Source organism: Manis javanica, chromosome 7 (genome assembly GCF_040802235.1).
Source record: "Manis javanica isolate MJ-LG chromosome 7, MJ_LKY, whole genome shotgun sequence".
NCBI lineage: Eukaryota > Metazoa > Chordata > Mammalia > Pholidota > Manidae > Manis > Manis javanica.
In genome coordinates this window covers 33,639,703-33,662,540 of record NC_133162.1, presented here as the reverse complement: position 1 = coordinate 33,662,540, position 22,838 = coordinate 33,639,703, and the positions used below count along the sequence as shown (strand labels likewise).

At 41.0% G+C, this 22,838-nt stretch overlaps 1 protein-coding gene across 3 annotated transcripts in view; it reads right to left on the bottom strand.

Moving 5' to 3' along the window:
• MYOF (myoferlin) overlaps window positions 1-22,838 on the bottom strand; it is a 158,575-nt gene that overhangs the window by 38,083 nt on the left and 97,654 nt on the right. For all 3 annotated transcript variants that reach the window (XR_012133124.1, XM_073240687.1, XM_073240688.1), the window contains 12 exons: window positions 22,059-22,183; window positions 20,196-20,302; window positions 17,689-17,881; window positions 16,616-16,771; window positions 13,841-13,972; window positions 11,053-11,216; window positions 8,710-8,824; window positions 7,135-7,240; window positions 5,847-5,992; window positions 3,735-3,908; window positions 2,732-2,840; window positions 1,528-1,605 (listed from right to left, as the gene is read on the bottom strand). Coding sequence is in view for 2 of the 3 variants with exons in the window: in XM_073240687.1 (XP_073096788.1) it covers window positions 1,528-1,605; window positions 2,732-2,840; window positions 3,735-3,908; window positions 5,847-5,992; window positions 7,135-7,240; window positions 8,710-8,824; window positions 11,053-11,216; window positions 13,841-13,972; window positions 16,616-16,771; window positions 17,689-17,881; window positions 20,196-20,302; window positions 22,059-22,183 (1,605 nt within the window). In the remaining variant the exon portion in view is untranslated. The remainder of the gene's footprint in view (window positions 1-1,527; window positions 1,606-2,731; window positions 2,841-3,734; window positions 3,909-5,846; window positions 5,993-7,134; window positions 7,241-8,709; window positions 8,825-11,052; window positions 11,217-13,840; window positions 13,973-16,615; window positions 16,772-17,688; window positions 17,882-20,195; window positions 20,303-22,058; window positions 22,184-22,838) is intronic.

Genomic DNA, 22,838 nt, shown 5'->3' with positions numbered 1-22,838 from the left:
GTGAGGGAAGGGGAAATGGGGAGAAATTAGTAAAAGAGTACAAATTTCAGCTATAAGATGAATAAGGTCTGAAGATATATTGTATAACATGGTGACTACAGTTGATAACACTGTATTGTATAGCTAAAATTTGTTAAAATAATAGAACGTTAATGTTCTCTCACACACACAAAGGTAAATATGTGAGGTGGTGGGTATGTTAATTAACTCAACGATGGGAATCCTTTCACAATGTATATGTATATCAAATCATCCCATTGTACCCTTTAGATATATTACAACTTTATTTGTCAATCATACCTCAATAAAGTTGAATAAAGATACAAAACAAAAGGAAGTAATCTGCTTCTCTTCTATGCTACATAATTTCACCAAAACTTTTGCAATTGCCTGGGAAATGACCTATTTGAGCAATAACTAATGTCTAACCTGAAGCTCTTGCATAAGCCAAAAGGGTGCTTGGTTTTCAGAAATGCAGCATTATACACTTTTGATGTGATGATATTTATCTCAAACTGTGAGGAATATGTTTACAATTTTACGCAACTCTAATCAAGAATTGTGATAGGATTCTGACTTCCAATGATTGAGTGCCCCCTGGTGGTAACCATTCAATAATGTTTTCAAAAATCATTTTGGAGATGTATATTGTAGGAATACCCTTGAATCTGCTCTAATTTGTGAGAAAAGGAAACCGTTCACAACAGTTAATATTAGTACTTGGAACACGCCTCAATTAGCGGGAGCATAGTAGAGTGTCAGGCAACTGCTTTAAGAGCTGTTTCTACAGCTCTTTCCTTCCTGTAGAAGGCCCAGGGAAGGTCCTGAAGTGGCAATCTCCGTGGAGAGCCCACCTGTCCCTTGAACAACTCATGGTCCCAGAAGCAACAGTACAAACACACAGGCAGCAGCTCCCCCTCTGCCCAGGCTTTCCCCTTCCCTTCTCAGGGCCTTCCCCTTAGAATCAGTCCAGAGGAACAAAACCAGCTGGGCTGTCCGTGTAAGGGGTGAGGAAGCCTCTTGGTTTTGCGTTGCTGGGAATTGGGGCAGCAGGCAGCAGAGGAGGTCAAAATGGACTCCACACTGCCTCAAGCCTGATGCTGTAGGCAAATGGGTGAACGTGTGATCTTTTTGTCAAATGAAGAGAGCCACAAAAAAAGTAACAGACCATAATTTACAAATGAACCAGAGAGCCCAAGCCATAGGTATACAGCTCTACGTATAAACAGAGAGCAGAAACTGCTTTTCTTCTTGGCGCTTTTTATTACTTAATCCATTAATGATTGTGAGTATTAAACCATCATGTGTCTTTTATGTATTTCTAGCACCCAGCACCTGTATTCAACATACTCAGTGATTATTTATCTAAACAACTGAGCAATTTATTTCATGCATATCAAACTAATCTCAATATGAAAAGGCTTTTGGCTGTGACTAGAAATAACTTAAAGCATCCACTGGATGAAACGTAGAATCAGTTTGTCTGCTACATAATAATGTGTGAGATGGAGAATTTCTTTTCTTTACCTGAGAAGCTATCCTTGTCTAAAGCCATGAGGTTTCTGGCTTGATAGATATAGCAGCGCAGATGGTAAATGTAGACTCCTAAAAGGAACAGGATGGAGGTTATTTACGAGAAACATTACATTGTAAACTGCTCTTTTTCTGTAATATTTGGAGATTATACGTGTTTCAGATTAATGGGTCAGCCAAATCTGCTTCTCCACAGTAAAGTACACACATAATGGTGATGACATATCCCCCCAAAGCAGTTCCATTCCTGAAAAATGAACCATATTTAAATACTCTACTAAGCTCAGAGTAAGTATGTCAGTGGGGAGAACGCTACTTACATGGCAAACCACCCGGATTTAGAGGATTGCTTGTCATTGCAGACTTGTAAAATGAAACTGGTGGGTCTCCAGGAATTAAAGAAAGAGGGCTTTCTATACTATTCAAACCAATATCTAGGAAACAGTTACCTGCTAGAACTTTCTTTGATATTTCAAAATCTTTATACACCTTATCATTACTACAGTAATACGTATTAAGTCTTCTGTTCCCCCTACTCCCTCAATCCGAGACATAATAGAGCATTTTGATTCAGTTTACAGATCCTGGTACCAGATGACTTGAATTAAAATCTTGTCTCTAGTGCTTACAAGCTGTATGACCTTGGGAAAGTGAACCTTTCTACACCTCAGTTTCCTCACCTGTGAAATGGGGACAATGACAGCACCTACCTTTTAGAGCTGTTGTGAGGATTAAACAAGTGAATACATGTACAGTGCCTGGCATACATGAAGACATATAAACATTTTTATTATTGTAACAAATTATAATATATGTACTTTTATATATTATATAAATAAATTTATATACTTACATAAAATATAATTGTAATAAAGTATTATTATTGTAGAGGAGCTTTGCCTCAGCCAAAAATTCCTGAAGATTATCACTGAAACCAACTTTACTTCACTTTTTGAAACTCTTTTTCTAATTAAAATAATCTTTTTTTGGTTTCAGAGGTAGAGTAAGTAGATATAAGAGAGACTATGTTAAAGTCAATGATTTTACCACCTTCCACCCCAAATATGATTTCTCAAGCTATTTTAAGACATCTTCTTCATCCAAGATGAGGTTTTTTTAATTTTATTTGGTGATTTGAAGAGTTTTCTCAAGATAAAAGTCATAGAATGGAATGCATGAATACATATTCAAAACTTACTGTCAAAATTACAGGACACAATGGGGGTGTTTGCCCCGAACACGGTGGTGGCGCTGTGCTTCTGCTTCTCCTTGCTCTTCTCATCCCCATCCTCAGTGGTGTCTGCACCCTACAGAGGCAGAAAAACCCATTACAATGCCAGAAAACAAAGAAGCAAGGATCAGAAACAAACGGAATGGTGGCTTTAAGAGACTTTTTTAATCCAATCACTCCATTTTTAAAGATGAAAAGCTCAGCACAGCAAGTGACTTCCCAAGGTCACTTAGCAGGAAAGCGCCAGAGCAGGAAGTTGAAGCCAGTCTTTCTGCCTCCAGTCCAGGTTTACCAAACCCTGATGCTGAAAATTAAAAAAAGGAAACATATAAAGGATAAATAAGGCGATTAAAAGGATGGGAGGAGGAAGACAAAGAGCAGTGGAAGAACACAGCAGGGTCAGCATGCAGAAATACAAACATAAGTTGTGTTTGGAAATGGTTCTTGACTGCTGCACTATTTTACATGAACCATCACCATTATCTTATTCGTTCCTTCCACCTTTCTGCTTTTTCCCTCCCTGCCTTCCTAATTGTGCTTCCATATGAATTGTTCTCTATTCTGTGAGCATCCTTCTGTTTCCCTCTACCTCACATCCATATATTTAACTTTCTTGGCTTGTTGAAAACAGTTGTAGCATCCAAGGTATGATCCAAAGAACCTGTGTGTGGGATATTAACAGATGTTACATGAACCAAGGGTTTTGGGACAGATATATTAGAAAATGCTAGGTGAAATGATGTGAACTCTTAAACAGGTGTGTCTGCAGTAGGCCTTCTTAGAACCTTTCACATGTCAAGATTCTATTCATTCAACAGGAATTATTGAGCACCTAGGATGTGTTGCTTTCTCCCAAATTATTTGCAGTCTTGCAGGACTGGAGAAACCGTTACAGGACTCTTGGATACAGTGGTGTATCCAACACTCATATTTTCCTTGTATCAATATTGTTTGATCCTTGGCTACTTACAAGGGCACCTTCAAGTTTAAAGATGGCGGCTGCACCATGTGTTTCTGAAGGAGCCATTTTTCTCCTCCAACGTCTGCGGCGGAAGGTGTCTGAACTACGCTGTGTCCAGTGAAATTTCCAGCCAATTAGAGAAGCATATTCCCAGCCCTCCCGGTCTTCAAATTCTTCCATGGCCTAAAACAGAAGTAAAACTTTGATAGTGAAAATGATAATGGTAGTGGTAATAATAATATTACTTATATTGATAAAGCAAATTATTTGGTCAATCAGCAAATAAGTATGTATTATAAATCTATTCTCTGCCTAGCACTGTGCTAGGAGCAAATGACACAACAAAGAACAGACACGCTCCCTGCCCTTGCAGAGCTGATGGACTGTGGGAACACAGAGCGATAACCAGGCAATTAGAGTGTTACAATCAGGGGGGCCACCTTATTCAGACTTGGGCTGGTGCAAGAGAAATGGATTCTTTCTCAAATTGCCTTTTATTTTCTCACTTTGTTAGCTCATAAGAACACTGCTATTGTGTTATAGTTGGGAAAACATTATTACCTCTACTTTAATATAGAGAACAATGACATCACCTTCCTCAGGGTTTAGATAATAAGTCATAACTAATTAAAGTCTAGATCAGGGGGTATTACTTCTGTAAAAACTATTAAGCAGAATCATTTTTATTTAAAAAACTGTTTATGTATAAATGATCTCAGTTGTTCATGTTTCATTCAATTCATTCAACAAATACAAGGGCCTCCTATGTGGCAAGGACTGTGTTAGGAGCTGAGAAAGCATTGAAGAACAAGACGGACAGGAACCTTGTCTTTTTAGTGGTGGAAATGCTATGCAAATATCTTAAAAGTATGACTAGGTTTAATAAATGTAAAATAATACTGAATAATATTTATGATCTCAGCAGTAAGAGCTCCATGTAGGTTATTATCATTCTAGGGGCTATTTTTTCAACTTTGAGTAAACATAAAATCCAGGTCAAGCACAATCTTGTTAATTGACCTGTAGTGTTGATAGCGGCACTGAAATATTTCATGTATTCAGGAGTGAGACAGGTCAGGGAATATAATCGACGTCTCTAAAATGCTCTTTGGTGGAACTGAGCCAGCTTTCCATTCTTCTGACTGGTGGCTCAGTGTTCTTTCCACTTTGTACGGGTACTCTCACATGGAAGGAGAAAGTGCCTCTAGTAACTTCTTACCCCATCAGAACAGGGATAACTGAATAACAAACAAACATTGATCAGCTCATTTGTTCTACTCCATTATTTATTAGTAATAATTTCCTGAGCTAGCGAGAAGGTCACAAAGATGACTCGGTTCCATCTTTGTGCCCAAGAAGTTCACTATCTAGTGAAAACTAACTGCACTGCACCTACTACAAGTCAGGCATCTTGTGGAATAGAAGGAGATCTGGTCTGGGATTAGTTTAGCGAGGGTTTACACAAGCTCTATCACTTACTAGACATGTGGCTTAGAGCAAGTCTATTTAACCTCTGTAAGATTATCTGGAAAACGAGGATGAAGTGCAGACCTTGTGGACTGTAGATAACGCATATTCAGTACCTAACATTATAGAAGGCACACAAAACATGTCACTCATTCTTATGAGTATTATTGTTCCAGTTAACTTATTATCAGCCCATGTAAGCCTTAAATAAGTGCCCTAATTAAAAACTTGGTATTATGTCCATTTTACAGATGAGAAAGGAAATGAAGCTGATATTTGAATCCCTGTACATCAGAGTCCAATCCTGCATTACTGCTGTCCCTACAGCATGCTGTCAGAATAGTTTGTTTCTGTTCCTGCCTCCACAGTGGTTCTCACAGTATAGGGGCTGCACAATCACCTGGAGGGCTTGTTGGAATACCAAGTGCTGGGCCACCCCCAGAGCTCCTGAGTTAGTAGGTCTGGGGCACTTCCGACTCTGAGGGGGCTGCTATTCCTGCCCGGGTTTGTGGGGGGCACATCTTGAGAACCCTTGAGCAGGGCATTGGCCCTTGACTGGCAAATGGTTTGTGTAGAAATAGCCGAGTCCTCTGGAATTCTGTGTGTCCAGAGGGCAGAGCCCCCAGTCTAGCTCCCTCCCATTGCTCTTCTTACCCTTGCAGTACTTGCAGCGGTTTGTGTTAAGTCTTTCTTGCGTTTTCGGACCAGCCTTCGTCTTCTAAGAGTGTGATACATTTTCTCTGCAGCAACCCAGGATTTGGGCTTATTATCAGGAGGAATGGTAATCCCATACTCCCAGCCTGAAACAGAGTTTGCAAACGGTTATCCACGAGAGATGCCCTTGCCAGATGGCCAAAATAAACTTTTAGGAAACATTCAGTCACTCTGTCTGCCCCCAAACATTCTCTCCTGTCATGACTGAATGCCACTACTCTTTTCACTTTGCTGCAATTCAGCCAAGCTGAATACAGCCGTATCCCCTGGATTCCTCTTCAGAAAGCTTCCTATGGGGCCATGGGGTCCTCCTCTATTTTTATACCTCCAGTCATTCATGGTAATTAAGTGCATCTAAGAATAAAACACAGTATAAGAGGCAAATGAGGACAGTGATGAAGGGTGTGGTATGGCCTATATAGTCACCCAGCCTGGGTTTAAATCCCATCACCACCATTTGCTGGCTGTTCGCTAAAAAAGATTCTTGCAAATTAGTAAACCTGCCTATAGCCCACTTTCCCCAGCATAAAGGTAACCTTACCTTTTTAAAAAGACGTAATCAAAGTAATGCATGCATATCACTAAGACTATGCTTAGCCCATGATTCATGCTCCATCAATGCTAATTATTACTACAAGGCCCGGTGTGGGCATCAAGATCAGCAAGGAATTTATAACCTCACCGAAATCTTCTGCATCAATGCTCATTCTTACCATGTACTACTTCCTCTTATAAGAAAACAAAATCAAATTTTCTCTTTTGAGAATTCTGAACATTACTGTTCACTGAACTTTAGATTATTGCTCATAGAAAAGGATAAACACCATTAATACAAGCTATGTCAATAATCTCCGCTATTGCTGAATAGAATGACTTCTAAGGCATTTTACAGTTTCTAAGCCAAGGGGGCCCTGAGGATGATGTTCCCAGGGAAGGTATGAGTGTGATTAGAATAGAGGAAATCTAAGCTCCATTCTCCTCCCAAATTCTTGTCCTGATCCCTGGCATCTCAAAGTCCCTTGTTATCAAGCATTTTTCACTCTCAACAGCCCCCATCCTGCACTTGACTGTCCTTCAGATCTTGTATCTGAACAGTCATAGGTAACACCACATGACCTGGTCGTCCTAGACCAGCAGGGGTAAGGCTCCTTCCTCCCAAGGAGATTCTCTCTGGTTACCCAAGGCCTTGCTGCAGAGACCCTGTGGGTTAAGAGATCTAGAATGTTACCTCTCTCATCCACTGCACGATTTATGTCATATACCCATGCATCATCTTCCCATTCCCAACCTGGAGGGCAAGTGAGCTCGCTGGGTGATGCTGCTTTATCACCATTCTTAAAAAAAAAAAGCAGAAGAGAAGTAAGCCAGTGTCAAATAAGCTGCAGGGTGGGACTCACTCTTAATGATAGTATTCACACACTAACTTGGATACCATCTTAGAGGTCAACCTGACTTAGAAAAAATCTCCAATCTGTATTTAAGTATAGTTGCAAAAATTAGTTTTTAGAATATATTCTATTTTATGCTATTATGGAGTATGTTAGGTTGAAAGGGGAAATGGTTTTTATAGGTCAAAAATGGACAAATATCAGCAATTTCATATGGTTTAACTTAATATTATGAAACGGTGCAACTCTTTTTATGAGGAGTTGTATTGCGAAGAAGCCATCAGAGATGGCTAAAGTGTGAAAAACACATTTCCAAGTACAGGGAAATGTTACTGCAAGTTCTAGATGCTCATGTAAGACTGAGCAAAGTTTGTGCTAAATATTGACACATTCTGCATTAAAACAGTCATAAAAAAAGTTCACAGTACAGGAAATAAAGGTGGTCCATAAACATGAAGGAAAACTCAGCTTCAGTTTAAATTAAGAATGTGAAGATTGAAATAACAATGGGATACCATTTATTCAGGATTTAACAAAGCTATTGAAGTGGAATGATGAGTGTTTGGGAAGACAGCCCTCTAATAGGCTGTGGTGGGAAATATAAATGTATTATTCAACCTATTTGAAAGCCATTTGGCAATACTTATCAAAATTTATATGAACTGAAACCTTGGCCAAGCCGTTCCAGGGATCTCTTCTATAGATAAACCTCCACAAGTGAGTAAAAATGGAACTATTAAGGATGTTTACTGTCACATAGCTTATAAAAACCAAAGACTGGGAAAAACTTAAAATGCCTACAAGGCGAGGATTATGTAAATAAATTATAGTGGGTGCATATAATAAAATGCTAGGCAGGCTTTTTTTTTAAAAGTTTACAGATCTAGAAGTATTGGTATCAAAAGACATCCAAGATATATTGTTATGTGAAAAAATAAGTTGCTGAATTGTACATACAACACAATTCTACTTAGGTAGGGCAAAAAAGAAGTCACATATTTGAATATGAACAGAAAAGTGCCATCAGTGGTTATCATTGCAGGGGGCGGGGTGGAGCATAAGTCAGGGAGCAGAATTACTTTTCATTTCCTTTTGCGCTGTTTGAGTATTTTAGAAATATAAGCATTCAATTTGTTAGGATTTTAAAACCAGTTGAATAGTAAATAAATATTTACATGAAAAAAATCACACAACTCAGATTTGACCATGTTCTAACATCTAGTTAAACAGGCCCAATGTCTTTCCTACAGAAAATAATTACAGCTGCATTGATGTGCCTTAAGTTATAAATGGAAGGCTGTTTAGAACAGGAGATGGAGCAGAGGAGAAGGGGAGGCCGGGCCTTGTGGTCAGTGGAGTCACGGATCACGGCTCCAAACTGGTAAGGCGTGACGCTTCATCTTGAGGCAGCTTACCGCGTCCGTGTAGGTGTCCTCGGCCGGCTTCCACTCGCCCCCGGGGTAGCGACTCTCGTTCTGATACACTTCATCCGTGAACTCCGTGTGACCTGCGTCCGCCTCGGTCAGCAAGCTGCTGGCAAGGCTCGCGTTACCAAAGGAGAGAGGGTAACAGGGCCCCAGCTGCCGCCCAGGGTGGGGGACATACACACCCCAGGGCTGGCACCAGTTCCCTCCCGGCTCTACCCCTGTGGGTAGAGCCACTCCAAACTCCCCTTGGTACTAACAGTTTTTGACTTGCTCTGAAGAAGGCGCTGCTGGAACAATGAGCTTGAATTACAGAGAACGCCTCAAATTTGCACGGATGCTCCCCAGTCATCAGAGTGGGGACTGGGGAAACCGTGCAGGGGCACATTATTAGAGAGACCTCGGGTTCCATATTTCTGTTTCAGTTCAGGGTCGTTCAGCTTTTTCCCCAGCTAAACTCTAGGCTAACAGTTCAAAAGAACAGAGTTGTCTCTCCTCCTTCCCCCTATTTTTAGAAATGGAGGGGAGACGGTCTCGTGAGATCAAGTGAGGAAATGTTTACTTGCGGTTTCCTTGGTTTATGTAACAGAGACCGAAGGGAGGAGTTAATTTTCTGGATAGTTCCTAGGTAGGCAGCCAAACCAGGTCATTTAAGACTCCAAACTCCATGTGGACACTTGAGATATCCATACTGATTCTCTGCCATGCCAATTTTCCTCTCGGATTTGGAATTATTTTGACAAGCCACAGAGGAAAGCCCAGACGGTCCAACTTTGACTGAAGTCTTCTGCCAGGCAACCTCTCCAGTGAGGGTTCCTTCCCCTTACTGTCTCTACATCTTTTCCCTGCTGTATCCTCCCCTAGGATCAAGCACTGGAAAGGAGTTAGAAAGCAAATAGTGCCACCATTTGTATAAATTTGGTTTGTCCGTCACTTCTCTGGGCCCCAGAGAAGACCTGGCAGCCACCTCTGGGGTCCCCTCCAGCCTTAACATGCTCTTTCTGCTTTTCCAATCACAATGCCCCCTGCCTTTCCCTGTCCTAACTAACCTTCCTTCCTTCTGTCCAACTCAAACCTCATTTCCCTTCTCATTGGCAAGCCCAACTCCATCCAAAGCAAACTCTCATGGGCTCAGAGCAATCATGGGCAAACACTGGGTCTTAATAGACCAGACGCAGGCACTCATTTTCCTCCTTCCCCGATGCCTATGTGATTGCAGGAAACAAATGTGGATGGAGAGAGCAAACTCTAGTTTGAAGCCTTAAAATCCAACTTCACAGACTTGTTTCCTCCAAGCTCAAGTCCACTGTCCTGGGATGGAGAGAAGAGAGAGTTCTGGTTCCGATGCTTTCGGCAAATACTCAGAAGCCAGGCTCTGGTTTCCCCCCGACTGCAGGGGAAACATGCTTGCCTCCTCTACTGTTTCCTTTTTTTCCTTTCTTTTTTAGTAACAGCTTTGAGATGTAATTTACATACCATACAATTCACCCACCTGAAGCACAGCCTCTTGTTTCTTACAGACATCCCAGCCTAATAATAGCTGAGTCCTGGTTTTGGCGCCCAGGCTAGACTTGTACTTACAACCTATGTAACTTGGACAAGTTAATTAATCTCTCTAGGTCTCAATTTCCTCACCTGTAAAGCAGAGACAATGCTATTATTTGTTGGGGGACAATTCCCCATGAGTTCTGGCATTTCTGCACAAAGGCCCCATAACCTTGTTAGACTGTCTTTTCAAGATATTCTCCTGGGCAATAACCTTGGAGGATAGAGACAGTATCTCTCTCCTAAGCAGAAGGCAAGCACCTTGCTACCTATTATGAAAGACTTGGTTTCCTTAAGCTCAGGGTTCCTCTCCTGTTACAAAATCCACTTCATGTGTGAATGTCACCTGACCGTGTTCTTGTCCCCTTTGGGAACTGGGGCTCCGAGAACTATAATGAATGCTGATATTGGTACCGCTCTTGCTGCGGGCAATAAAGTCCTTTGTCTCTGACCAAGGAGTCCTGTGTCTCCTGCCAGCATCCATGAAACTGATAGTTGGAATATAGTCCAGATTCCGTAAGATAATGCGGGTGCTTAGCACACTGACTGGCACATTTACGCCAAATAAATTTCAATGTATGTTAGTACTTGGTGCTTTTTACATTTGTCTGTCTTCTTATGGGACACCGATGATATCTTTAAAGTTTCTATAAGTTTCTATGGACTTAACGCATGCTCAGTGGGTGTTACATAAATACTATCAAGAATGATGATAGAGTAGATTCATTTAGCAATTCTAGGGAAAGGCTTCATTGCCATCCTTTCTTTCTCAGAAAATGGAAACCTTACCTTCTTTCAGGATCAACGATCCAGTCTCCTTCCCATTCCCAGCCTTTTGGAGGCAAAAAGAATTCCCTCTTGAGTTTGATTTTTCCTGTGACATCAGAAAATTTATGACGACCCACTAATCCAGAAGTGCCCCATTTTCCAAACATCAAAGCTTGATTTTCATACTGTTAAAAAAAATTGAAGAAACACACCATCAGAGAGGTTAGCACATCAAAGAAAGCACATAAATTTTTAAGTCCATCTAGGACTTAAGCAAAACAAGTAAGAAAGTTAAAAAGCTTTATACTCAGAAGGCATGGACCTGGGCTACTACTGATTAGACAATTTTGGGTAAATCATTCATCTTTCTAAGACTCTGTGTTCCCACCTATAAATTGGGGATAATACTACCAATTCTTAAAGAATGTTCAAACATGTGAATGATTGTAACATGTTTTGTAAACAGTGGAATACCATGCTAGTTGTTTCTATTATTATTTTGAATGGCTCCAAATAGTTCTCTGAACCTATCTTTTAAATACCTGTAAAACTCCTCAATTTATAAATATGCATGCTTCTAAAAGTTTATCTATTAAGTCTACTGCCTAGAACTTGGGGCAGATTTCACCAGAGAAACAATATTATGATTGATGGCACATTTCTCAGGCATTCCACAAAGAACCTCTGAAATCTAAAGGCCTTTTAGCACCCAGCCTTTGTAGGGCCTAAAAATTCTGAGCCTTCATCCCCTCTGGAATGTGGCAGGCAAACCAAGACCTTTCTGGAAGCAGGTTTAGTGGCAACTCAGAGTCTAACTCAGAGGGCATTCCCTTCTAAAGTTAGAAGTCATTAATCTCCAATGGTCTGCTCTTCACTGTGTCAACCATCACAGTGGTGGGATTTGCCAGTGGTGAGTGTCCCTGTTTGGATCCAAGCTGAAATTTCCATTTGCCTGCTGATGAGCCCACTGAGAAGAGGATTTGCCCAAGTAAGAGGTGAGTTTTGGGCCGAGGAAGGGAAGAAGTTTGAGTGGGGGCCTGATGAGGAAATCAGGTTCAAGTGGACACAGTAGTGTCTCTTAGATATTGGCTCTGAGCCCGGGAGGAGATGAGCTTCAGGCAGCAGCTAAAGAAGCTGTTGTCACAAGGGGCTGTGAGACTTTGGGCTGTGTGTATGGTTCCTTCGGTTTCCAAGCGACAAGGACACAGAATGGAGGAGCAAGGCGCTCCCGCCACTTCTGTTTGGAAGCCAGCATGGCTCTAGTAAAATCTTGGTAAGGAGCCTGTGTGGCAAGAAGACACCAACAGCAATAGAGAGGGGGCCTCACATGGCTTTGAGGCTGTGACCTTTAACCAGCAGCTGTGGGCAAGACTGTGGGCACATGTGAAGCACCTCAGAAACATCTAGAAATCGGGTATGGGGCAGATTTTGCAAAGAACTGAGGTCTGATATTAGCACAGGAAGGCAAGAACCATTGAGGTTTTCATTGTTGTTATTTACATGCCACCCCTGGTACTCACAGAATGTCAGAATCTGGAGAAACTAGAATCACACGAACAACTGAAATGGTGGATCACCTCTTTATATGAGTTGAAAATAGAACTCCCTCTTTGCAGGGAGGGATCTTGAAATGGGAAAGAGTGAAAGGGAGCCTGGACTGGTCAATCCTTGCTCAGTGTAGCTTCTCCTATCTTGGCTCCAGTTACGGAGCTGGAGGGCAGGTGGATGCCAAGAAATCCTGCAAGAATGCAGAAAGTGGCTTCTCCCGCTTGTGCCCTGATGTCCTCGTTCCACACTGCCCAGCTCACTGGGTATCAACAGCCACCACTCAGGGCCTCCCTGTGGCCTCCAGCACACCCCCTGTTTATCTCCAGTGGCATTTCCAGGCCTGCACTGTAAGGACTTTGTGTGTGTCACCCAAGTGTTTCCCTGTTTCTCAAAGTGATCCACTGATGTCCCACATCCACCCACACTGGAATTGCTACTGGAGCCGATCCCTACCTCAGCTACCAAATCACAATCCCCAACGTGGCGCTGGCTGTTGGCATGTTTAACAAGACACAGTTTTACAATCACTGCACTAGACCATGAGGTCATCAAGGGCAGGGTATGCTTCCTTACCCTCCTCAGCACCTGCCTCTGTGCCTGGCATAAAGCCGCCACTCTTCCCTGAAGGCTTGGATGGGTAGATGGATAAATTCTGCCACTGGTATTTATTTATTTATTCAATAAATATTTATAGGAACCTACTATGTGCCAGGTACTGTTAAATGAGTAAAAATAAAAATAAAAGATGGCCATAGTTTTTCTTGCATAGCAAGCAGATCAGAACCACAATCCTGAATCCTTTTTATTGGTTTAACTGTAATGAGACTTTTAATCAACTAAGTGGATTTTTAACTCAGTGAACATTTTAGAAATGATCTCTCTTCTTTTTGCAGTACTCAGACAGCATTTTCCTTGCCCTTGGGCAAACCCACCTGAGGCTTTCTTGAAGTGAGCAATGATTCTTCTTGGGCTCAAGACTTCTGACCCCAAGCAGGCTTCTCACGACCTGCCCCTCTCAGGTGCCCTCACTCCTGGGGTGCTGAGTGTGAATTACTTGGCTGTGTCCCAGGGTTGACAATAAAACCTCAAGTCAATCTTTCCTTACCCCCTTGGGTTAAAGTGCCTCGGTGGGATTTTAGGTAGTGCTGATGGTTTTGGCTGTTTTTGATACATGAATGTTTTCCCTAAGGATGCAAAGCAAAAGTGCTCCCCCCCCCCACCCCCTGCACAGAAGGAAAGAGAGCCATGGCATTAACCATACCATTTCGGCAAAGACGGTGAATGTTCCTTCTGCAAAGCTATTGAACTTCTTCTCAGCAGCACTTAAGCCCAGCCAGATGTTCACTCGCAACTCCACAGGCACCTTGGGTCCACTGTTGTTTTCCTGTGGATACTGTGAGACGCACAATAACATATGTCACACCGGACACAGCACAGGCTGTGACATGCAGATTGAACGTCTAATCATTGCTCTCTAATTTTATGTGTGCTTAGTTAAAATACTTCTGAAGGACCCCACAGCAAAGCCATGTTCTCAAAATGTGATCATATCACCCTATGTGTTCCGGAGATGTTTTCAGGGGCTTTATGGGGTCAGCACTATTTTCCTAATAATACTAAGATATTACTCATCTTTTTCACCATATTGACATTTGCACTGATGGTGCAAAAACAATGGAGGATAAAACTCTAGTCACCGAAGCAGCAATCAAGGCAGTGACACCAAACTGAACTGGTAGTAAAAGCCTTCTTCACCACTCTCAGTGAAGAAAACAGTTGCCTGTTTTACTTATGAATTCCCTTGATAAAGCGGTAAAAATTACTGATCTTGTTAGATCACAGTTCTTGAGTACATGTCTTTTAATCTTTTGTCTGATGAAATGGGAAGTATACACAAAGCACTTCTGGTGGGTATTATTGTGTATATTAAGAAAAAGCTCTTGTGTAATTGTTTGAGTTGTGCATAACTAGTGAACAGGATCCATTTTTTTTTACTTGAAATAGCAACTGACAGACAAATATGGTTATTCAGAATTGGGTTTGGGGTAGATGTTTTCTTGAACATAAACAAATGTCGCTTCAAGGACAGTAAGTGACTATATATTTCATTGCCAAAGATAAAATTCAAGCTTTCAAGTGAAAATAAGAATTTTGGAAAACTTGAATCTGTCATGGTGAGCTTGATAGCTTCCCAATACATAAAGACCTTTCTGATGAGTGATAATGATGAATTTTTTTCAATATTGTATAATGAAATGTGTTAACATTAGAAAGATCTATGTAACTCAATGAACCATTTTTTTCCAAATGATTGATGCTTAATGATACAAAATCATGTGTGGATAAAAAAGCCATTCAAAGTGCAAGATAAATCAATGGCTTTTAATGTATCAGGGAATGAAAAGTTCGCCGATATGGTTTCAGATTCCATATTGCAATTAGCCTTTTAAAAGCTACCACTTGACTCTGGTGTTGTATCAAAGATGAGTATCCATAATTATCTGGAAAAGTTATTAAAATACTCCTCCCTTTTCCACTTATGTATCTATGTGTGGCTGGATTCGCTTCATATACTCCAACCAAACAATTTATTCAGTCAGATTAAATGTAGAAGCAGATGTGAGATGGAGTTATATTTCTGTGAAGCCAGACATTAAGGAGGTTTATAAAAATATAAAACAGTATAATTCTGCTCTCTGATTTTTTAAAGATATTACAGTTGTATTTTATAAAAATATGTAATTTAGGTTAACATGTTATGGGTTTATTATTGTTATTTTTTAATAAATTAATAAATATTTTTTAAATGTCTGAGTTTTAATTTCTATTGCAGTAAATCGATAGATATAAACCACATAAACAACAGCTCTCTGGGGTCTTCAATACTTTAAGAGTTATACTTTTAAAAACAGGGTCCCAAGACCAACAAAAAGCCCACTGAATTAAATGTTTCCCTAAACAGGGTAATGAATATGACCAAAAATTAATAAATACATTTAAAAGCATTTTGTAAATTAATAAATACTCTTAAAAGCATTTTGTTGTTTATCCCCTGAGTTCTAAAACCTAACACAGAGAACAGCACTTTGCCTCCTCTCCTACCCCCTGTGAAGTTTTATTTATTAATCAGTTTGCTTCCACCCACTGCTGAGGTCAATTATAATTGTGGTTCTATCTTAAGTAAAATTTATTCCACCAGGAGATACTTGAAAGAAGATAATTACTCTGGTTCTATTTTCACCCTCTTGATTAAAGAGCAATGAGTCCATTTATTAAAAGTTAGCAGATCGCTCCTTCTTTTCAAAAGAACACTCTCCCCTGACTGCTTTTTCACTTCTCAATTTTTATTCTTCTCCCCCAAATCCAAAGAACTGGGTTGGGATAGGCCAGGGAGAGGGACGTCAAAACATGTAGCAGGGACTATTCTGAGTCCTTTGTTTTCAGCCCCAGGCCCCTCCCTTAGTTCTCTATATGCACAGATAGAACAGTTCTCAATCCAGGGTCCGGAGTTGGACTTATGGGTCCTGTGAAGCTCCTGAGCCACGTGGAAGAGAAGACCAACAGTTTTCATTGGGCTCTTATGGGAGTCCATGACTAAAAATACTCAGGACCCCTCTCTAAAGCAGCAATTATCAAAATTTTTCAATTTGAGGGCCTATTCAGTTAGGGCATATATGCCATGGGATATCTATATTACCTTCCCTTTTTTTCTACTTTCCAAACACCCACTACAAAGGAAGAGAAGAAAGACATCTCTTTGCATGAGATGTTAGACGTGGAAAATTAATGCCAGAAAACAATGCATTCACATCTCCCTGTTCCTAGTATTGTAACCACCTCTAAGGAAGTGTCCTTGACTGAATGCCAGCAAACCTCAGACCACTCTCTAGAATCACCACCCTAGAGGAAGAGGCCAGAATGGGTTAGAATGGATCATGATCACCCTAGCTATTCAATGATTGGCAAATTATAAAGCAGCCTTGGGAATATGGGTTTTTCATTTCAGTATTCACATTACACGGTGATGAAGCCATACCTTCAGAAAAATGGTTTGGGTTTTCCCACAGTATTTTCCAGATGCATTCTCACCACTGGTGGAATATAAAACCTGATGAGCAGGAATGCGTGCATAGGCCAGTCTTTTCTCTGCCCGGATCATCCAGATGATAATGTCAGGCATACTGTTCTGGGGCTGGTCATGTGGATGAATGCAAAGGAAGCAAAGCTAGAGTTAGCCTAAATGCAGAGGGACTGGAGACACTGCAGTCCCAAATCCCCGAGTCTCACATCTTCTAGGACATGCTGAGAGCCTGCAGGGTTGGGAGGCAGGCAGCGGCTGGATAAAGGGAATAGGCAGAAGGAAAGGGTGAGCTTCACCTAACAAAAGAACTACCGAAGCATAAAGTAGAGAATAAAAGTTACCTGTAATCACATGTGTTTTTTTCAAATGTATTTCTACCCACAAATATCTTACTGCCCACCCCCCAATCTCTCAAGGTCCGTAGTCAGGGTCTTCAGCTCCCTTGTTCCATCCACAGAGGTTAATGACAGCCAACGTTTACCCAGCACTCACTATGTGTCTGGCACTGTGCTAGGCCCTTTACACTCACCCTCCTCTTTAATCTTCATGAAACCATGCTGTGAAGTGAGTATTGGGTTTACCTCCAATTCACACAGGGGAAACTGAGGCTTAGAGACATTGAATACTTTGCCCAAGGTTACACACGGTAGATTCGGGACTCAAGGCCAGGTCTTCCCAATCCCAAACAAAGGTGGCATTTTAATCATCTGTACTACACAGATTGGCTACTTGATCGCACTAGTCGAAATATCCCAACTGTACATGATAATGATAATGATTATCTACTTTGAAGACCCTTCTAGGACCACCAACCCCAAATTCTTCTCTGGCCCTGATTTCAATGACACCCACCCCCATTACCCATTAGAATCCCAGACAAGGAACATCTTGATTTCATCATTCCTCTGATCTGCTCAATATCCAAAATAATGTACAAGATTTTCCTACCACCATCTCCATCCTTGGTGCCATTCCACAGAACCTCTCCTCCATTATCAAGTGATGCTCATGTAATTTAAAAGTCCTACCTCCTCAGTCAGTTGCATTAATTTATCAAGCCAGTCCTCAATTTCTGCCAATGTGGATTTCACCTCTGTGGCCTCCGACCTCATTCTCACAGCTGCCTCATGTATCTGGGAGAGAGATCTGGATCGCAACTTTCGGATCTGAGTGTCAAGAATTGTGACATTTGGTTTTCCTTCTGTGAGAGGCAATGTGTATCTAAAAAAAAAAAAAAATTAACAGAATTTTCAGAATAGCTTTTTAGGCTTTGGAACTATCAAATTCATTTGTGTTTTGTTTCTATCTTGGAAACTGCACCAATTTCCTGACTCCACAAGCACGACCAGGTTTAAGCTGAAGTTGAGTGTGTATGGCATTGGCAGACGAGATCTGCCAGACAGACTCTCCTAGTGCAGGAGGAATACAGGGAGACTAAACTGACAAAACAAGCCTTGAGTTTGACAAGGTTGATGGAGTCACTGGAAAGAAGGTGAAACAGCAGCAGCATCTGGGAGGAACTGGCCTCTTCCCTTCTTTTGCTTCCTACAATCATTGTACAGACCCACAAAATGAAGGAGGTGGAAGGGAGATTAGAGATCATTCAGCCAACGAGTTCTTAATTTAGGAACCATGTACCCCGAGGCAGTCTGTGGATGGGCCTCAGGAGGTCCACGAATTCCTGGAACTTAAAAAGAAAAAGTGTTATGTCTGTGTGGATGTGCATTGTGACGTAAGGGTGAACACGGGCTTTGGAGCCAAATCTGGGTATGAATCCTGGCTCCGTCATTTACTCGCTCTGTAATTTCACCAGTTAATCTCTTGTTTTCCTATCTTCAGATGTGGAGAAATAATACCTATCTTTTAGGGTTGTTGTGAGATGAAAATGAGTTAATATGTGGAGAGCATTTAGAGCAACTCTAAGTAATGTTGCTCACCATCATCATCCCGTTGTTAGCATCATCTTATCCTTGTCTCACCAGAAACTCAAAGGGGCCCATTATTTCCCAAAAGGTTAAAAGCCACCTGTGTAGGCCAGGCTCCCTACAAACTGAGAAATCTAGAACAGCTGAGGTGTGGCCAGAATTAGTTTTCTTCTGTCAGGGCTTCCTCTCACCATGGCAGTTGCTGGGGCCACAGAGTAAATGTGTCACCAATTTCAGGAAGTTCTACTCATATTGTGTCCACCTAGAATTTCCATTGGTTTGATTCACCCAGTTTCCTAAATGAAGGAAATTCTAGCATGACTTCCCTTGAACACGAATTTCCTGTTATGTGAAGTTAAAAAGATTCCAATTTGATTCTTCAAAAACAAGTCACATCAATTTGATTCTTCAAGAAACAGTGTAAATAGGTATTTCTGTGTTTTGTTTAGCAAACCTTAAATTTCACAGACATTTTCTACATGAGAGGTATTAGCAAATGTTTCTGTTTGGTTACACTAGTAATTCTAGCAATGCCTTTTTGGGGTGAAGTCCCTGGAATGATTCTTTAAGGCAAAGATATACACTTCTGTCGCTGGCTCAACAGTCACATGAGAGACTTCCCGTAAATAGATGTTGACTGTGTAGAACATAGAGGAGAAGGAGCTTTGTGCACCAGACAAGTCATTTTTCCTCTTTGGGCTTCTGTTTTCCCTCATATAAAGACTGGAAAAGATGACCTCTGAGGACCCAGATTTAAATTCTCTGAATGTAAAGAAGCGCCCCCAGTCCTTCATCCTGGGTGAGCACCCCCAGCTGAAATTTATCAGCTGCATTTCAGTTGTCCAGCTTCACCACTAGGAGGCACAAGAAGACAGGGAGACTAAGGGCATCAGCCCAGTGGGGAAACGTCCTGGTTCTTGCAGCTTGGGCCAAGTATTCAAAATGCCTTTCTTTTGGAACTTCCCTGTCCAGTGCTTTATTAGCCAACATTTAAAATGAGTTTGGAATGAGTCATCTTCCCCTTTGATTTCCAAATACCCAGAGATCTGAGCTGTTTCCCCACATTATAAGTCATGAAAGTTTCTCTGGCTCAAGTCAAATCTACGGGCTTCACCTAAAATAGGCTTGGCCAGAGTGTTCATTAGACATACGGTAGAAGAGCAAGCAAAAAGCCTATTTCTAAAGACGTGTTTATGAATCAGGAATGTTGTCCTGGTAATATCGTGCTCCACTCCTTGACCCATTCTCTGTGGGAGCCAGGAGTCACCTTTCTTGGGGTATTGGGCAAACAAGGACTGACGGGAGGCAGAGGCCCAGAACTGCTCCCTCCTCTCCTTTCCCAACCTGGTCAAGGCCACAATGGGGCTCCTTCCTGGAGGGGGCCTGAGGCCTCCCCAGGCTATGTTAGAATTGGCACCAATCCGAAAGTGGGGCTTTTCCTGGTGGGGATTCAGAGACTCTTTGCAGTACAGCCTTTTGAGAAGCTTGACTGACTCAAATTAATTTTTTGGGCAAACACTGAAAAGTTTTCTAGAGACTCTTTCTGGGGTTACCATTTCAGGGAGGGGAGTATGGCTGGGAACTCTGATATGGGAATGGCATCCCTTTACCTTGTGTCTTCTATAACTTCATCGATCAGCTTCAACCACATTTCCGCCAACTGGTTTGCAGGAATTTTACCTTGTATTCCGGATTTTAGGGTCTCTATGTTTGATTGCTGAAGAATTTAGACAGAGAGAAAATGACTGGTAATTGTATAGTATGCTGTTATAACCAGTAAAGATTTAACTCTTATTTTTGAGAAAAAATACAGCAGAAAGATAACAGAAAAACCAGGTTTTTTTAAATGTTTAATAATGCTCACCATAGCTGAGCACTATCACTATTTATTTTTCTTCAACATGCAATCAACACTGATAATTTAAGTAATAGAGCAACCTTTTCATATAGCTGTGACCTTTGAAACCATGCAAATATTTTACATATTCAAAAAGTAAATAAAATAAAACCAATAAAGATGGGGGAAGGAATCCTAAAGGGGAATATAAAACAGGAACACATGAACCTAATATATTTCAGATGAGTATCATAACTATACTGAACTAATCCAAGTAACTTTTGAACACAATACATTTTGACTAGTTTCAGGGAAAGAAAGAACCATAAGCATAAAAAATTCTAATTAGTTTTTTTTTTTACAGTGGTTTACTGATGGATTTTAGGATTGGACAAATGAGTAAATATATTGAGGATAATGGAAGCCAGGTTTCTGACTATTTGTAAAGGGAGCTACTGTGAATATAGAAATAGGGAAGACTAGAATAAACCCCATCATATTACAGTGGAACTGGAGTTATCCTTATAAACTTATGCTTTAGGTATAGATCTAAAAATAAATGTACAAATAAATGTATGTATGTGTGTGTATGTGTACAAGTTTATCTGCTGAGAAGACCTAGAAGCAATGGCATCTCAGTAGCAGTGGGCACTCTAATACCCAGATCCTGTATTTTACAAGAAATGGTGATTCCCAGGCTGGGCAGGTACAAGATAAGCCAGAACATACTGCTGTCACTTCAAGCATCTGTCCTGACAGAGGCTGGATCTTAGAAAAAATTCATAATAAGATATTTTGGATTTTATCAGTACTTGATAGATGTACCTTAGTATCTCTGACTTAATTAGGAGTATCCCAAACATGTTTCTCGTCACATCAATGTCAACTAAATGGTTGAGCACAGATACTACGTCTCTGCAGTTTCCACCAGAGGGAACTCCCAACTTCCAAACAAGGACAGTTCCCGAGTCTACAGCAAGAGAGGAAGAGGGCAGGCCCTGGTTCCTCTGAGCCCTCCTCTCCCCATAGTGGAGGTTTCTACTGCTTTAACAGCAAAGCTCTAAGGCTTGCATATCTTTATTGGAATGAACCATTCTCTACACCACACTTCACATACAAATTGTGGCAGAAACTGAGCTGTCCCCTCACTATCCATCTTGTCTCTTCCACAAGATAAGTTTTATCTGGCCACATGCCTCCCCAGGCATAAGGCTGCATTTCCCTGTTCCCTTATAGTAAGATGTGGTTGTATGACTAGATTCTGGCCAATGGAGAATGAGAGGAGATCAAGTGTGTAGCTTCTGCATCTTTCCCTTCCAGGGAGAGACCTGTGCTGTCATCTTCCTCTCTCTTCCCCTTCCCTGGACTAGAGGGGGGTGTAGTGGTGGGCTGCCTCTCCCTTGCAGACACAACTCCCTAGTGATGGCAGAACAACAAGGGGATAGTCTGGGCTCCCAATGCCACGGAGCCTCCACACCGGCCTTAGGTCGCCTATCTCAACTGTTATTAAAGAAATAGTTTTTACAGTGCTTACACTATATTCTGTCTGAGGTCTTGTGTGATGGTGGGCTAGCCTGCATCCTAACACATAATTCATTCTGCTGGTGAAAAGGACCTGTAGGTAAAATAAACTTACCAGCCGTTCTGCCATGACTAGAAGAGTGTTCACCGCATCCAGGCGATGACTAATATCCTCCCAGTATGAAGTCAGGGTAACAACTGGCTTTGTGTGGGCCCAAGGCAGGTAATAATAGTAGTTCCCTGGAGGAGAACACCGAGGGTCAGTGAACACTGGACACTTAAAGAAAACAACATGTCTTTAAAAAGATGCGCAAATTGGGCTACTGATTAATCTGTATGCTTGGGGGTATGGTTTGGGTGGTCTGGTTCTTTAATTTTATTCAATTAAGCAACTGAGAGATAGATAGAAAGTTCTTATTCAGCCTGTTTTGAAAAACCTCTCTAAAATTTCTTAGAAAACAAAACACAGAAATTTTAGAATTTTTCAGTGATTCGGGATTATATGTTGTAACATCCCTAAGGATTATAAAACATGACAGCAGAAAATACAGAGAAAACAGATTAGATTGTATGTGTTTGTCCCTGAAAATTGCTATTCTAAACAAATATTTTTATTGGGAGTGGGGCAAGAAAAAAGAATTTTCTGTTTTTTAAAAGCCTTAGTCCATAGGGTTTAGTATTTGGAGCCTTAGAGGGATTAAGAATTACTAGCTAACACTTCCTAGCACATTCTGTATTTTAACATTGCTTGTAAAAAAGTTAGGTAAAAACTATGGCAATCCTATTCGAACATTTTATTCAAATTTCTCTCTTCCTTCTCTATGCTCTCAAACCATTTGTTCATACCTTTATTCGGGCATTCTCTGCCTTCTATTATGATTGACTTTATAAACTA